Source organism: Argentina silus (genome assembly GCF_951799395.1).
Source record: "Argentina silus genome assembly, chromosome: 12".
Taxonomy (NCBI): domain Eukaryota; kingdom Metazoa; phylum Chordata; class Actinopteri; order Argentiniformes; family Argentinidae; genus Argentina; species Argentina silus.
Window position 1 is genome coordinate 10,551,984 of NC_139666.1, and position 19,148 is coordinate 10,571,131.

Consider the following 19,148-nt stretch of genomic DNA (forward strand, 5'->3'; position numbering starts at 1 on the left):
GGCATGGTCCTTTTTACTCCTTCCCCCAACCCCATCGTGAGAGACACGTAAGAGGCATCGCATGAATTAGCCTAACAAAGCTTGATGCATCTTGATGCATTTTGGCCTCTGCTGAGCCAAACACATTCTTCAAGGATGGATCCACTGCTTTTTCCCCTTTTCCTTGTCATTTCATGCAGTGTTCAGGGAAAATTAAATATTCAAAATTGTGGCTGCAGCAGGCTGCTAGCACAGCTAAAATGGCCTGCCTTTGTGCCAGCAGTGACCAGATTTTAAATGCAGGAAGATCAATAAATAAAAGGGGGCTGCTGAAGCACAATCTTGGTGTGTGAGTGGAATAGTTTATAATAGCCACTGAACGTCTGCGCCCCTCCTGCAACCAGCTGTCCCTGAATCAGGCCTATGAATCCCGGAGCATATTCACCAAATCCCACTCTTCTCTCTTGCTCCAACATTTTAAACTTGTCGTATGAAATTCCAGCTAAGGATTCAAATAGCGGGTAAGCAGCCGAACAAATAGGCCAAACTTATTGGCATTTCAAACATCAACCCCATTAACACAGCAGGAGGACTTCAATCACTGAGGCATTCCTGCTTCAGCTAAGGCATTATGACAACCATCTCCAGGAGGGGGGAAAATAGACCAGGAGGAAGATGAGAGAGGGAAAAAATTGTAATCTTCCTGACATATTCCTAATAAACCACCTCCCTAATACCTCTCCTCCAGCTCACCCAATCAGAAAGTGTCAACCCTGACCTACAAAAGGACTCACGTCAAGCCTTAAATGTTTAAAAACATCAATCATAAAAACAAAGAGAGGACATTGAATTATACAGTATTAACCTCCAGGGTTTGCATACAAAGACCTTAGATTTATTTATGCCTGTGTGTTAAGAGCCTCAGCGCTGTTCTTTACAGTGAACTGGCTGCCAATTTGATGAACCTCTCAGCCCTCAGCAGGAGTTCAGCGTCTTTGATTAATGAGTGCAAGCTTGTGGAAAAGGGTAAGAACGGGAGGGACAGGGGGGGGAAAAATGGGGTGAAAACGCACAATTATTGCCAGTCCTCCATCAGGACGGCTGCCATAATTACTGATGGGTCTAGTTCATCCTTTAAAAAGAGCCAAAAAACACTTGGGCCCCTTTCACGTCCCACCAAAAGATATAAAAGAGGTTGACTGACCCCCCAGCCTCATTTAGTGGTTACCCTCAAGATGCCAATGGTGACTAATTCAGAGAAACCCTAAATGATACAAAACAAAACACACAAAAAAACCAAAGCCCAACAATCACAAAAGACTCTCTTAACCCCAATAAAAAAAACGCAACATTTAGGCCTAGCCCACTTAACTATAAGCTGAATCTCCAATACACCTTTTCAACTCAACTCATAAATAATAACACCAACCAGGCAAAAACAGGCTAACTGATGTCACTGATGCTCTGAGCTTCACTGTATTTTTTTATATTCTGAAAAATTGCAGATATTGTCTATAGCAAAGCACATTGTCAATGTAATACACTGTCTGTCATTTAGCTAAAATCACAATATTTAAAAGCAATCTTTGGCGAGAGGCTATAACACTAGGCCTACTTATTCTGGTCAAGAGAAGAAAATCTAATCTGCTACAGTAGTTAGGCCTACAAGTTACAGTATGTCACAACTTTGGTTGTGTCTAAACCTATTCGCTTTAGGCCTACTATAAGCTGCTGCCTATTAATGTTAAGAAAATGCTTTGTGTTTAAGGCTACTTGGGTCTGTGTGACCAACTAAATGAATCGCTGAAAATAATGATTGAGCTGAAAATAAACTGTATTAATCACACCGCTGGGGCTCTTAACATTTAAAAGTGCTGTTTCAAGCAATTGGGTAACCTTGAGAGCTAGTGGTAAGACTTTCCATCCTTGCAGAACAATACCCTGCAATATTACAAACATTCAAATGCCACGCTGCTGTTTCTCATAATGTTAAAAACTCACATCAGATGCCTGTGATTTGTTGCAACGCATTATTGTTCCCTCATACTGCGACGATTTTCAAGGACATGAGCTCTGAATAAATATGAGGCAAATTCAGTGACCTTCTAGCTGTGTATCTGGTTATTGGTTGATTCATTGGCAGTTACTGGATGCATGCATAACACATCAAGGCTGTAATCTGATTTATCGTGCTTCCTTGACTGCTAGAGTAATTTAAATGATGGACCTTAAGGGGAATAATGTTTATTGCCATTTCACTTAGACTGTGTGCAATAGTAATGAACTATCAATTAACTATTTACAAAGACAAATCAATTACACTAGCAAAGGCAAAGCACTGCCAAAGGAAACACGGATGTGGCATGTGAAATCAATGCCCCCAACAAATAATCACATTCCCAATGTGCAGCAGCTTAGTTTAAGTGAAACTAATTCCAAATGTTGCCTTCTGCATGCTTCAGACACACAAGACAAGGGTGGCTAGGTTGTTGTTGTTGTTGTGTGTCCGAGCCAGGTGATCATGTTGTGTTGCTAAGAACGTTTTGAATTCCAATTATTGATCACTAAGAAGGGTACAGGGTACTAGGCACAACCGTCACTAGTTATTATAATCTAGTTATTCCATTGTAATTGAGGCCTATTTATATTAATGGTTAGCAGTTTTTTAGGCCTTGGGAAAAAACAGCCTTTATTCTACTTGTAGTTGCAAGTGTGTGTGTGTGTGTGTGTGTGTGTGTGTGTGTGTGTGTGTGTGTGTGTGTGTGTGTGTGTGTGTGTGTGTGTTTGATGTGGGTTCAGTTCATTGCTACTGATGGTTCCCTAGCATCTCAACAAAATTAAGCAGATGTCAAGTCTCTGCATCAGAGAGAAGTGGAAGCCATTCCCATAAGAGAGAGCTGCACATCAGGATGTTTGGCTAAACATCTGTTCCTTTACATTTTAGCTTTGCTGTGAATATCCAAACAAAGAAATGGGAGGTGGAGCAATTAGCATCTAGAGCAGAGGCATTCTGCTCTCAGAAGGGGAAAAAAAAAAACCTTTTGGTGGACAGTTTGGAAAGAAAACCCTAATTGTTTGCAGAAACCATGGTCGGTGAGTACAGGTGCAATCATTGTTCTGGTTTTGGTCACGACTAGAAGACACGAGCCGAGTGATGAAATACAGGACATGTGTTCAGTACCTAGACAACTGGACACGAAAGAAGCTGGGGAATAGTGGGACTCACATTATGACCACTAGCTAACCCACTCCAGGTAGCAAACACGTTTGACGTAGGCCTACCCTTTATTAACAGTTCGGCCTCATCGCCAACAGTTAATAATTCATTGCCTCATTGTAAATACTATTTCATAAGTAATTTTAGGCTAAACGCCCTTAACATTGTGTGATTGTTGGTGCTTTTAATAGCATAGATTGGCTGAGATGTTCAGAGATGTGATAGGTTAGCCTAATAATCTAATAACCAGCAATAGCCTACTAGTCTATTCAATCAAAATGAATATATTATTATTATTATTATTATTATTCTTAATAATAATATTATTATTATTATTATTATTAAAAGTGATTTGCGGTAGTCCTGGTAAGACGATAGAACAGGTTTAGCCATCAGCTGTTGCCCCCCCCCCCCCCCCCCCCATCACTATCTTGATGCTTGCCTTTGCATTGTCCAAACAGACCTACTCTATCAAATGAATAGAAAAGTGTCTGTCAACATCACTCAATTGTGAATGAGCAAATTACAAAAAGTGTTGAAAATGTTACAAAGGAAATATCAACAAAACTTCACATGACGTCACATCTTCTGAAACATTTCATAACTTTTGGTCATGAAAGCCTCCTGGATCTTCCTAAATAAATTAAATGGGAAAATACATATTGGCCAAGATGGCGAGTGGCTTGTTGTTTAAAGGGGCAGAAAAAATGGTGGATATATTGTAATATACACAAAGGGATACATTTCAACAACTCCGGGCAGCAGCTGCTTTTCTTTATAGGGAAGCAACACAAAAGATAAGAGGGAGAGAGCTTTGGATTCAAGCTGCGGACTGTCTGACACGGATGTGATTTCCTCCACTAACACTTCCAAACATTTTGACAAAACATATCTACAGCCACAAACAACCTAAGATATAACAACAAAATGTATTATTTGTATTTAATCTGGTCAAGAGCAACTATACTTTGTCATCGGCAGTCTGAGACACCAGATTCCTCGCTCAATCTATTCAGGAGCACTTAGCGTACTTTCCACCTGACAGTTTAAACATTTCTAACATGATACAGGAACACATTTCAACTGTTCATAAGCAAACTGGAACTCCAAACTGTTTTTCGTATGGTTGCATTCTATGTAGCGTCCAACAGATCATTGCAACGCTTTTGATAAGAGCACTAAACAGGGTATGGACAAAGACAAGACTTCGCACTAGCAAGCTGCATGACAGTCGACTCAAAGTCTACCGTGAAAGTGACAGGACAGTCTCATCATTAAGTTACCAATACAATTATAACTGGTTATAAAGTAACAAAACCGGAGTGCTACGAGTATCTATAGACTTCGTGTCATCATGAGTGACAAGTCTGTATCAACATGCACAACTCTCGAGGTAATAATGTAACAGACGTTACAGGATGAGACACTGGACAGTGTATCGTTAGAACAAGCTAGCTAGCTAGCTTAGCTAGCCAACCAGAAGCGAGTCTCTAACGAAATGGCAAAAACTGAACGTTGTTATGAATCATAACGTACGCTAACTTCCCACGGCTCAATCTATGAAAACTCACCTTATTATCGACACTTAACGTATCCTCCTCGAGTTACTATTTATAAGAGCCAAATGTTCATTTCCTTCCCGATTTCGCGTTGTTTGTCCGCTGGCAGGGATGATAAAGAAGAGAATAGGGCAGTAATTGAGTCTCGGGGAGAGTGTGTGAGTAGTTACCAACAGCAGATTGAGGCAGATTCTCTTCTCAAGGTTTGTTCAGCTTCACTTCAAGGAACCGAAGTGACGTCAGTTAAAAGCTCCAACAATGTCAACTTATGTCTATGATTAAAGACAATTCAACCTGGGCTAGATATTACTGTAAGCAGAAGTACAATACTGTAGCAACGTGTGAATTTATTATTATTATTATTATTATTATTATTATTATTATTATTATTGTCACACTTTCATAATAAAGTATATTGCCTATAAGACAGTGGGTCTAAATGGTTGGTATCTAATAAATGATCCGTAGGCTTTCATATCATATGTCATTCAGCCATGTTTTTTTCTATTAAAAGAAAATCTGTAAACTACTAATTAATAAAATAAAACACTTTATAGATTTTTTTTGTTAACTCCACTATTATCATATCATGTGGCTTCTCACAATTGTTAAGCCATCTATAATATTTCTAAATGTATCAGATAACAAAGTTTAATGGACTCTGAAATAAAGGTTGACAGTAGTCCAATATTACAATATGTAAATTATAGCTGTGATCAACTGTGATTAGGCTAATAATGTATGCTGAAGAGGAATGAGGGAATGTAGATGTCAAAAACTAGGAGTAGAGCAGTGTTATCAAACAATTCGTGTACAATTAGTCAGTACAATTATAACAATTATACAAAATGCATGATCAATTGAATAAAGGAGGAGATTAAACAGTTTATTTCATTTGATGAGGATTGCTATTGTTCTAGTATGTTATTGTCTTGGATCATACTGTATCAGCACATGAAAAAGAGAGAGGTGAATCTTTAAACACTGCATCATAGATGAATAGGCAAACCATTGATGTTTTTATTGAGTTGAGCTTGTGTAATTTGCGGTGATGCAAACATTCAAGACCTCTCCTTTATCTAATAGCAAACCAACTACAGTTAGGCAAAGACTGCCATCTGTGCCTAATTGTGTTTTTTTTTGGTTCATTCTTTGAGCAGACAATCAGCAACAGGCTGAGCTGAGACCTTGTGACCTAGTCTGGGTTTAGACATGGGGTGCATATTATTACATTCAACAACAAACAACTGAAGAACAATATGCTGGACATTCTCAAACAGAGACAGAGAAAAAGAAGATTTGATAAATCAACCAAATGACAGTGTAGAGATAAACATAACAGATACAGATGTAGAGATTACAGATAAAGATAGGTTAGTGGTTCAATTCAACAGGAGATGACTAATGAGGAAATATGGCATTGTTTCAATCAACAGCAACCATACACATTTCAAGAGTATAACACTATTATTCATGTCAGAGGAATTCAGATGTAACTATGGGTAGTTGTAAAATGTAGATGTGAATTACATTCAATTGTTGCTTTTACTGTCTAAGCAAGGTACAATATGTTACTTTGCAGATACTAATACATTATTCTGAGCAAGCAAATTAGTAGCAACGCCTTTTGTTTGAATGTTTCAGTGACCAAATGCTTTTTATTTGAGAGAACTGACTTTTTGTACTTGCGCTATAGATAATTGGATACAGTAATTAAGAAACAAAGCCACTCTTGAATTAAAGATGTGGACAAAAAAATCCTTATTCAGCATTTGGAATTTAAAACAGGTTTATTTGCTTGTTCACCATCCCTTGTGTTCATTGATTTTCCTCCTTCCTCTGGGTCAATTCAGACACTGCATTCAGAGGAGCTGGACTGGATAAAACAAGCTTGCCTGGATCGACATGGCTGAGATCGACAAGATGGTGGGAAAGGAAAAATGATTTGATGATTTTGTCACTCCAGCAGCGATGCTTGGATTTTAATTGTACTGGAGAATCTTCATTAGGGCTAGCGAATGATGAAAGAGCTCAGAGCTGCATCATTATAAGAGGCTTCACTGGCCAGGCCTTTTCGCATGCAATGAAAATGTCAGCCTCACCTCGGTCATTTGTAACATAATAAGTGGAAGTCGAATGACTGCAATGCAAGCAGCACACTGGGGGAAGGGCAAACAGACTGTCCCCCTAAAAGGGATTTTTTTAAGACTCTTGATTAGAAAGTATAATGAGATACCAAAAAACACAGCAAAGATGATCTCTCAGGAGACTGATGGAAAACAAATTAATGTGGTGATTTTGTTTTAATTATTATTTTTCTATCAGTCCACGGCAAGCCTTAGGTTCCCATCAGACACTGGAGCTGTTCTTGCCTGTATTGATTTTTTGCCTGACACATTCAAAGAGTACAGATTTTAATCATCTCAGTGCATAACACCCTATGATTCCATTAAAACAAGAGCCTTCCAGCACTACACATACATTTAGTTTAAATGACACACATTTCTCTTGGAGCTAAACACAAGGTAATGCATCCCAAGGTTTTTATACATGATTAAATGCAGGCTCATCCCACTAAGCACCTCTTGAACTAATATCTTCAATAAAGACAACAATTTGACCAATTAAACTTTGGTTTATTAAAACAGTCAACTCAGTGATTTTCTTAGAGCTTGAATATATTTGAAACACAACTTCTTGTTCTAGCTAAACTAGATTGCAATAGTTTCTTATTCTGCAATACAAACTTTTGGCAACACTGACCCTATAGTGCCCATCATATTGTCTGCTGTGAGACCCATAAATATTAGACGAATGGTGCATTTAAAGTAACAATAGTGGTGTAACAACCACAACAAGGGTGACAACAGTGGCACCTCAGGGCTCCACACTATCTATCAGACATCCGCACCCTGACAGAAGTTTATTGCAGGGGGTGTCAGACGCCCAGGGAGGTAGATGACTTGTGAGAATATAGAATAGCAAATAAAATGTGTTATTCCGAAAACAAGGTAACAATTATGAGAAAAGTTCTACAGTTTGAACACTTTGCCCCCTGCTTCGCCCCCTTCCTGTCTAATTATTTTCTTTATGTTGTGTTCTCAAAATATATTTCAAAGGAGTATACGAATGTAGGAGTATAGTTATCACAATAACAGTCATAATAGGCAGTCACCCTGCATTAAAAATGACATGGTAAATCAAGGCAAACATCCACTATGATAAAATACTAAGTGCACTGGTAGAATGTAGATCTATCCATGGAATATGTATATTTTCTAATGGAGATAAGGCAACTCAATATGCTAAAATGCATTCAATACATATAACATGATTGAAAATGTTGAAAGTTCTGGCTAGACATGTTAACATTGCACTTCTTTTCAAGAGCCTAGATGTGCCTAAATGGCTTTATCAGTTGAAAAAACATTACCAGAATATCAAAGACCAATAGGAGAAAGAGACAAATGATCACCAAACATCAAGATATGGCATGGAATGTGCTATCAAGGAAGCATAAGTCATCCAACTCATAAATGGATAACTAGCATTTATTAAAACATGAATAGGTCTCGTATCACAAGACTTAAATTACACAGTCCAATCTTGGCTCATAATAGATGTTCTTTAAAACACCCATCTAGTGGGCGGCCATCTAAATAGTACCCTTTGTTTTTCCTCTGTTAATTGGAGCATGTTCCAGGACAGTGAATGGAGGGGAAACATGAAACTTCCAGAAGATGAGAAACAGATGCTCCACACTTCTGTCTACAGGCACCTCCATCTGAAAAGGCAGGAGCGGGGAATAATGAAGAATAGAGAGTTGATATCTAATGAAACAATGAGTTTGAAAAGAAACCTGGATTTGACAGAGGAAGCACCTGAAAGTCTGAGGAAAAGAATGGTTTAGATGACAGCATTGCTTTACAGTGAGATAACATTCACATGTAGCCGAGTGGACTCATTGTAATCTTTCATATTATTTCAGACTAGATAACCTGTCTTGAGAACAGCACTGGCTGCAGTGCATCCCATTTTCATGCCAACTGTCACTCTTTGTCATATCTTATTTATGCATACCACTGTCCGTTTTAATTAACAATTTCAGGTCAGTGAAAACCCTGTCCTCCTCCGGGCTGTGGCAAGGCAGACGTGTGAAAAAAATGCCTTGAGTGTTATTTGATCAAAAATAGGCCATTACAACCATAATCATAATGGTGGCAGCCCCTGTGTAATGCATGCTCTCCAGAAACGATCCATCTTGGAGTGAAACTGTAAGATTCTGGGGAACCTAGAAATGCATGATGAAACACAAAATCAGAGATCTATCTGGAATAAATAAAAGACCGTGCCATACAAGGTAATTATAATGTAAGCAGGTCCCATAATTTTCAAAAAACTCAAGCGAGGCTTTCTTGCCTACATTACCGATACAATTAATTATGATAATCACCTCCTCTGCATAAAAACAAACATCAATTTCAGTAGACCTGGCCTTGCTCGTACTGTCTAGGAGATGGATATTTCTTTGATACTTTATTGCTGAACTAGTTCACAGTAGCACAAAGCTGTGTAAATTCGTGACCACTTCCATAACAAATGATGTAATGGTATCTGTGAATTTTAGAAGCCAAACACATGTTTTGTCCAAGACATTACTGAAACCAAAGAAAAAGCTAGTTTACTGAAACTGATTGTCATATTTCTGCAAAGGACAAACATAAGGAGTGTCCTTTTTGAAAGTTTCTTTAGCTCAGAACAAAGCTGAGCCTAAACTCTTGGGTGAAAATAGTTTTTTTTTTTAAACACACTCAAACCATTCTTGCTCAAGCGTCATTCAAGGTTCCATTCACACACAACTGCATTCACAGCAAGCTGCTATTGTATTCCTATCTAATAAATTATGCTTTGTTGCATATTCATGGATGCCTTGTCCAGGGTGAGGAGGGTGAGACAGACTCTTGGGTCCTGGGAAAATGGTGGTGAAGTTGGGCTGAACAAGTAGATATGTCACAAAGCATTCCTCTGTGATTACACATCTGCTGAGATCCAGACAGAGAGCCATTTCTATGCTCTGTCTGAACATAGTTTATTTCTAGGGTCTATTGTTGTTTTATGTAACCAATCGCCCAAAAAGGAAAGAACAGGGACTGACAGTTTGAATTTGACTCGGCAACTATCCACCACGGGCCGTGCTGATTCCAAAGAGATATAGAAAGACTGCTAAAAACATGCTAATCAGTTTTTCCACACTACTAAACTAAATGACCAGGGTAACATACATTTCCAATATTGAAACATCTCCAAAGTGCCCAAAGAAATACTAGAGTATCTTGTATAAAATACTGTGTGGAATGCACCCTCTCTATCAAATCTTTTTTTTTTCTTTTTTTCTGAAGGACGGTTGTAGACTTTTCCCCTCAGCATCCCAGTCAGAAGAACTTTGGTGGGGGTCTAGGATCACATGACAAGAGAAACCCTCCTTAGGGGTCACTAGGCCTTGTGTTTCTTCTGACCTCCTCATTTGTTCTTCTTTGTTGCCATTGGATCTACAGGGATTAGGTCTCTGGTAGACTGTTTCTACAAACTGAACTTTCAGTCAAGATGAGCAAAGCACACTTCTACACTATAACCATACTCTCTGAGTCATCTGTATTGTCTGCTGATGACTGCATGTTGCGCTCACGTGACTTTGTTTGAAATTGTATTCACCCTGTAGCCTACTTTCATGCAACATTACGTGAAATGGGTAGCTATTATTGTATATGTAAGAAACAGAACAGCCTTGTATTTTAGGGGATTTAGCTGATCTTCCCGTGGTTCCAACCAGACGTATACTGTCACAGGGGAGACCCAAATATCCTGAAGTTCAAAGATCTTATATTAACATAAATGTACAAAAAAATAATCGACCTATCATACCATAAGATCACAAAAATGAAATATCCTGAATAGTAAATATGAAATTTGGATCAATCCAGCCTATTGGGTGGATTCCAATAGCAGGTTCTTACACAAACGCACAAGCTATGCCTATGTGCAATTAATCAACCAGAACAAGCAGCAGTGAGGAATATTTCCTCTTCATCTGTTGTGTACTAACCCCTTGATCTGTTATCATATGCATTTATCTAATTGAATGAATCTAATTACCCTGCCCAGTGCCTACAAATTTACAATAGATTATTATCCAGATCTTATACATTTAAAAACAACCCCTTCACATCGCATGATTACCTCAAGGAGTATGTGCAATCTGTTTCTTTTCCTGGAAAGTACAGGCTGAGGACATTGCTGAGAATGAGAGAGAAATGTGATTCACTGTCCCGCCTAGTGGCCAAGGACCTAAATCACTAGGGATGTGCTCAGACTGGAAATCTGTACACTCTCAATGATCATATATAAAACATAAATGTTGCTATAGTGCATAAATTACCAAATAATATTTGCTGCATAGTACCCAAGCCTATTTTTTTCACCTAAAAAAATCCTAAACAAGTGTTTAGAGCTATTCTTTGAATAATGTTATTAAATATCTACTCTTATAAATTCTGGATTTGTAACTGTCGATATATCACCATATTGTATCACCATTACTGGAGGGGCCACATGATTGTAATGGACACATCTGTAGGATTACTTCCCTGGGAGCCTACAGCTCCAAGTAAGGACCAAGGACAACAGAGCCAGAACAGGTACTGTTGGAGGGAGTGACACCCCTCCTTCCTGAAGATGACAGTGATTTATACATCTCTCAAGGAGTAATTAGACTGTCCTCAATTTGGTGTCCTAATTCATCACCTTCTATTTAATTATACATTGACAGATGTATATTTAGCTGTAATGTTCTGTATGGATCATAAGACTGGATGGAAGAATGCTGATATGGTAGCTATCACTTTGCTGCTTCAGAATTTGCAACTGTAGGCCTACTGCAGTCACCACACTGTGGGGTCAGAGGTGAGATACCGTACTGCTCATACTCTGCAGTATTAGAGGCATCTCCAATAATTGGCCTTTGGATCAAACAAGGTCAGGAGCAGCGGGTACACTTCCTGACATGGATCAACTCAATATGGAATAAGACAGAAGCCAGACTCAAGTGATGGCCAAATGCATTTTATTTTCAAAGAAACAAACATTTTCTTAGCTCAAGTCAGATAAAATGCACAGATATTGCACAGTGATTAGGAAAAGGATTTTTTTGAAAAACTAGAGAAACACAAAGCCATGCCAAACAATGGAACCTATAGCACGTTCCTGTCAATCTTTGTTCAGCAGCACATCCTTAAATCATAATGTGTCAAGATGATTAATCAACCACACCCTTAATTATCAAAAAAAGTCCCAGCTCAGTCCAATTCAATAACTTCAAAGGGTCACAGTGCTAACTAAACCCCATTTTAGGCCCCATTCATCTCACACTGTTTATCGTTAAAGCATTATTAAAAGCACTGAACATATTTGTATTAGTAAATTAGAATTTGGATTAACAGCTTCATGAAATTAATTCTGGTTGCTCGGCCATATATGGTCGGCTTGTTTATTCAGATAAATCACAGAGATGGTTGGCAGCAAAGACAGACAATCCTCTGTCTAAAATGTTTTCCTCATGAATACAAGTTTATGCAAGTGATTACAGACTAATACACAAAAACTATGCATATAATCGTCTTTCTAAGCTCATCAGTACATTCACAATCATGAAGATTTATACCAATTAAAGAGTATCTGTCACAACACACAAAATACAATTGGATGACTGTGATTCCACTTGCTGAGAAAATGTTTGAAACAAATGTTAGAATATGGCTCTTGAACAATGTGTGTATAAGCAAGGCTTAATCTGTTTTGTTGAAAGATGATTCTCGTACTTTCAATTACTTGGTACATTGATCTATTATTGATAACTAACACTTTCAAAGCCTTGGCACTAGGGGACCAGACAATATCATTGAAATGTATAAGCACTCACAAGGGCAATACCAAATCTTTGATAACATATCTCAATCAGACTTGCAAGGGCAGAACACAGAACTCCCCTAACCCCCACTGTTCATGCATATGTAGGAAAGCATTTTCTGCTTACAATGTAAGAACACAGAAGGGACAGGAGATTCCTGACCCTGTGACCTGATCTGGAAGAACTAGTAGAAGACGGTTGATTTGGCCATTCATGTTGATGGTGACCGGGACAATCGACTAGCCAAGTATTTCATTTTAAAACACACACATTTCTTAGAATCCTGCAAACTCTCATGATTGAAAATATAAAACTTCTGTGAAAGCAGACTGACCCAACACCTATGATGAGGGCCCATCCGGTTAGGCCATAGTGCAAGGGATGGGGCAGGTGGTGGCTCGTGTAGTGGTAACAGTCTAGCTACATCATTCCATATTTCACCTTATGGACAACACTTCCCTACCTCAATTAAGAAGAGAGAATCCGCTTTTTCTTTTCTCAAAGGCCCCAAATCTCTATGAGGGACTACAAGGCAGAATCAGAGAGCAGGGTCTGGTCTAAGGCGTGTCATCGCTCTCCTCGGCTTCCACCAGGCAGGCCTCATCAGTGGAGGGGGCCCTGAACGGAGGGTGGTACTCGAAGGACGTGAGGGTAGTGGAACCGTCAATGTGCTTCTGGTGCATGAACCAAATGGCTGCTGAGATCCCTATAATGCCCACTACACTGAGTATGACCAGAGCCGAGAGCAGTGGACTAGGAGCTGAGGGGAGAAAAACAATGCAAGGAAGGTCACAATTGAGCTTAGTTACAGTCGCTATCTGAAGAGCAAAGCAAAGGTAAACAAAGGCTTAGTTCAACCTACCCGGTTTGCCTTCCTCCTCTGCTTCTGAAAAAGAAATGGAGCATAGCATCAATGAAACATGAAACATGACGTTAAAAAAAGAACAGGATTAACTACAGCAGTTTTGCTACACCTTAACACATACCAGTCGACTGTTGTTGAGCGTGGAGCAAGATCCCAAAGCATTTCACTATGTCAATTACGGCTGTATGCGATGTACATGACAAATAACATTTGATTTGATTTGACCTGTGGGTCAAATTGACAGAACAAGCCATCATCAAGCCAGCAGTCTACATCAAGTGATCTATTACTAGAGAGGGTTTGGCTCACAGACGGCTGCTTCAATAGTTCAGTATATAATGTTTGTATTCATATAATATACTGCAAATATAATGCATATTACAGTAATGGATTGAGTCATTGAAGGACAAGGGCCTTACTCTCAGCAGCTTCACAGACCACTCCATTCTCAATGTCAACAACACAGCTGACAACCTCCCATTTCCCAGTGTTGCTGTGTAAGGCCGCACATGTGTCCATGGGGATCTCGTCTGACGGTCCGGAGCCGCTCTCCCAGTTTGTAAAGCTCACATTAGACTCATCCAGCCACTTTAAGCCATCATCTAAAAAACAAAACAAATATGTCACAAATAAAAAAACATAATTGAGTAAGTGAGTGAGTATTGCCTGAAATAAAGCTGTAGACATATACTCAAAATAACCTTGTTCAAAGAAAGAAAATGTCCCCACAAGATTTACACATGAAAGCTGTTATATATCTGGGTGTGAATCAGTGTTTCTTTGAGTCTTTTTATCCTCCTGCTTCTGCTTCTGCTTCCTCGAAACAGAAATTCATAAAAACAGGATGTGTTGTGGAGTTCCGAATGGGAAACGGCATCATACATATGAGACTAAACCAAAGAGGCTAATGTTAACTCTTTCCATGTAGATAAAGTTTCTATTATTGACTCTATGGCCTCCTTACCGTCACTGTGTGTGTGTTGGGGCACACGTTCAAGACCCAACAGATCTTGCCAGCAAAGAAATGTGCTCATAATGCTCATTATGTTAAACATTTAATAAACATGTCTGACCTGAAGGCCTGCTTTGCAAGGGATTAGTAGGGTTGGTAAAGTAAACTTACCAAAACAATATTGTGTACAGCAAGACTTTTTTTGTATTGGTTAGTCCTCTGTCTTTTCCCATCAAGACCACATTCAAAATATATTAATGTGTTGTCCTCTGGAACCTAATATACTGTTTCTATCCAGCTCTAACTCTTAACCCCCAACTAAATAAATTAACCAGCTGCATATTATAAAAGAATAGTAATCCTCCAATACATCCAAAGGCACTTACTGTCACTGTCATAGTACATGCCCAACCACATATTGACGTTGCCTTTCCACACCTCAGGGCTGTAGTCGACAATAAAGGCATTCTCCTCCACACTTTGAATACTCAAAAGCTCTGAAAGGGACAACAGAGCTGTATTTTGTTGGGATTGAAAGCGTACAAACACTGCATATTTCAATTAAATAATTGACTACATAGATAAGAATATATTGAGAAAGTTACAACAACATTACAACAATGTAATAATTCATATTGTTGGAGATGTCTGAATACCATATCCATTGCAGAAGTGTTTTGCAGCCTCAAAAGTATAGCTTTTGCTAATATCTTCCTCTCCATGCACAAAATGGTAACATCTTTGTCTGAAAGGCACCCAGGTGCGACCATCTGCAGGACAGTCTGTAGGGAAAACAGTCATGAAACAAACAATCCCCCGGGCAAGACCACCACACTCGCCCATCTTGTTACTACACAAGTCAGCTAAACTCCACTGATATCAGTTGTGATGTGACCGACAAACAAGGATGTGTAAACAAGGATGTATAAACGACCCAAAGACAGGGCCGCGAATGGACTTTTACACTTGCGCAACGTATCTAGTTGGAGGTTATGTTGAAGAATGCACTTTATTTTTCTTTCTTCTAGAAATGTTTCAGACATTGCTATTGTTTCAGTCCTACCTCGTGATGTCAACAAAAAACTACGAACAGGCAACAAACCATATCACAAGGGCAGGTTTGCGACCGTGTCAACTAATAAATAGTGGCTTATGGGGGGGGGGGAGGCAAGTTATTTCGACGAAAAAAGTGTTGTCAATGTAAACATGGCATGTGTTTGTTCTTCGTCCAATCAAGCAAAACTGCATTTAAAACAGCAACCACAGCTACAAAATCGACAGCACAACAAACAATCCTTTCATGTTTCTCAAGCAACACCGAGGGGGTGAAGTGCATAAACGAACGAAGTTTATTCTCTACTTACCACCAGCGAGAGTAGATTGCCAGTAAATAACAGCAATAAAGATATGGCATAATGAGAAGGGGGAAAGGTGACATATGTTTAGTGACTCCATGTTAGCGACGCAGAAATCATAGCACCAAAGTTTTTTACAGCGAGTTTCATACGTCAGCTTCACGGTGCTAATGAAATCCCACCCCCAGCTAAAACAGCGGTGCCCTCCTCTTTAAGAGCTAGTGCATGACCCAATGAACAATTGAAAAATTGATAAAAAATAAATAAAAAAAAGTTAACAGTAAATGAGTTGAAAGTTCCTGTATTGTGTCCAGTGTCCAGTATTATAAGATGTATTGTTTTGTTCAAACAAACACACAAACATCCTACTATAACCTAACACTATTTTTTAACTCCAAAATTGCATGTGTTTTTAACATGATATAACTGCTGACACATTGGGCCTCATGCAGCAACATTCTCTTAAATGTTTCTTATATTTTCTCTTAATTTTCTGTTAAGATAAAAAAAAAGAAAAAAAGAAAAGAGAAGTCAACTCCAGATGCACCAAACGTTCTTAAACATCCAAGTCTGCTCTTACCCAGGTGTGCTGAATGATGAATCCCACTTGATCATAGTGTAACGACCCTGTGTAAGGCCCGTTAGCAGCTCCGCCAAGGGAATTAACTCTCTTGTTGTTATAGGTAGCGCGGCCGGTTTGTAAGCGGAAGATTGTGAGTTCGATTCCCGCTGAGGGCGAGCTGCCCGTTCACTACAATACATTGGAGACGCGTGGCCGATTGTTTGTTATTAGCATAGGTAACGCCCCCTAAACACTATATAAGGGCAGGTGTGGCGGCACGGGATTTGACCGGCGTGTGTTTCGACTAAATTGAGGCTCCAGAGTATTGCACTAATCTAAAAGCACTGCTCTTGGCAAACTGAAACGGCTCAGCAGCCATTCATCCGTCTCATCAAATAGATCTGTGCGATCTCTAAAAACGCGTTCTCTGCGTAAGGCCTGGATGGCCAAAGCATCTAATAGCAGTATGTAAACTGAACGCACGCAATATCATCCAAGGGCTTTTATAGTCTTAATTGGGATCAGTGGACCAATAATATTTCTTTAGGCCACGAATTTAATAATCCAATCATTACTCTAAAACGTATGATAATCTAAATTTGATGATATGATATCCTTGCAGTTTTTTTTTATGTTCCTCAAATTTAAAACGTACATTTCCTTGCGTTGGACAAACAATGTGTGGACTGTGAAAACGAGATGTTTTTTTCTTATCTTGGTAAGAGTGCCCTCGACCACTCGTAACATTTTCTCTTACCTAAGAGAAGAGCAAAAATAAGAAAACAAAATAAGTAGTATTCGAACATTATTGTCCTCTAGATGGTGTTATAACTGCATCAGTTCAATAGATTTCATTTCAGTGAGTGCAGCCCAGACACACATTCCATGTAATGGGGGCACTACAGTATGCCACACAGAAAGGCAGGAATACATTAAGCATACATACTCTCCTGAGAATTACTGACAAATTACACATTCAAAAGTGTAATAAATAATAAGACACTCGTTATTAGATTTTATACCCAGACCACTGTCGCGAAGCAGGAACAAATATCGGAAACATACATTTTAATCATCTTCTGATTAATCTGAACCACCCAGTGATTTTGTTCAGTCTACCAGTCAGTGAAATATGGCGGAAGAATACAAAGGCGTGAGACACAGGGAAGGGAAAAGAATGCTGGTGAGAGCAGGAATGACAGACTGCTCAGTGGGGTATGTGAAAGCCACAGCTCAAGACAAAAGAAGATTAGAAACTGCATTTAGAACCAACAGGGAACATAGCCACAATGTCTGTATATCCGCTCCAGAAATTGTTAAGCAATGCCAGAAATACTGTGGGCCAATCTACATTGTTTGGAGTTGTAATGACAATAGTATTATGATGCTCTTATTACACTTGTGTACTAATTATACTAATTAAAAATTGTGTTTAAAGTATTTCTAATGTAATCCTCATGTGTGAGTGAAGTTGGGATCAGTAATCATCAAGGCCCAGCCATTCAGAGTCAGCAGACTGTTGGATGTCATGGTACAATAATACACAATGGACAGGTAGAATGGTAACACTTTCCACTGACAAGGAACTTGATGTTTCAGATGTCACACACCCCAAGAGATCAACACCTCTCTGTGTTCCTTTACTCTTCCATTAGACAGACTACACTGGGATGTGGAACTGAAGACATGATCATTTCATGAAATCAAGATGACACAATGCAAACAGACCTTTGTGGAGATGGCTCACCTTGGAGAACTGGTGTGCTGCCCTGCCCTCTTTATTATGTTGCCTCTACCTGCTTTTGTAGTAACTGTGTAATTACTCTATAATAAACAGTGTTATCAACATGTTGTAATAGAGAAGTTTGGTAATTGGTTTGTAATTGTATAGACACCACCGTTCATTCAATCAATTTCTAAATGAATAAATAATAAGATACTCATTATTAGGTTTTATACCCAGACCAGTGTCGCGGAGCAGGAACAACATACAGTGCTGTAACTCGACTAATTACAATATTGGTGCAGGTAAAAGTGCAATGTATTATCAGGTGTGATTTGCAGCTGAATAAGTGTCACTACACATTGTGGCCATACTCTTTAGGGGACTGTTGCACATAAGATGACACTGGGCACAGCTCCTGCTCAGAGAGACACATTTTTTGGTGTTCACCGAAGTGGGAAACCTTCTCTCCTATTACAAAGACCATCATAATAGTAAGCAAAGGGTCTCCAAGACGTGCTCGCTAGCAGAGAGCAGGAGTAGTTGTGGAAGGTATAACCTACCTGTAAGTGAGGGGAAGGGAGAAGAGGAATGGGGGGAGGGACAGAGTGGGTAGCGTGGTGTAAGGCACAGGGAGTGCCTGCTTGCCCGGCTTGTAGACGCAGGTGGCACTGCCACAGACAGCTGCAGCATGAATCTCACTCTTCGTCTGGAGCTCAGTGGCATCCCGTTGGGTGGCACCACACCCCGCAGGATACCGGGGAGACCCATCTGCCACTCCGTGGCCTGGCCATGCCCCTATCCAAGCCCCAGTCCCTCAACGTGCTTCATCCCACCCCCAGTCCCACTCACCCTGGCTAGGTCTGCATACACCACAACCAGGAACTAGTGTAATCTCTACACTGCCCAGGCTCTCATGGGCTGTGACTGTGTTAGCTCCATGCTGTAGGCCTACATACTGCACTGTAGTCAG

The 19,148-nt window shown here is 39.5% G+C and overlaps 1 protein-coding gene across 1 annotated transcript; it reads right to left on the minus strand.

The window, feature by feature from the left end:
- Positions 1-11,858: 11,858 nt before the first annotated feature.
- cd302 (CD302 molecule) lies at positions 11,859-16,032 on the minus strand. Its single transcript, XM_083681926.1, has 6 exons — positions 15,900-16,032; positions 15,192-15,317; positions 14,922-15,032; positions 14,003-14,185; positions 13,581-13,604; positions 11,859-13,478 (listed from the first exon to the last, which is right to left on the minus strand). The coding sequence occupies exons 1-6, from the start codon at positions 15,988-15,990 to the stop codon at positions 13,276-13,278; spliced, it is 738 nt and encodes a 245-aa protein (XP_083538052.1). The 5' UTR covers positions 15,991-16,032; the 3' UTR covers positions 11,859-13,275.
- Positions 16,033-19,148: the final 3,116 nt, after the last annotated feature.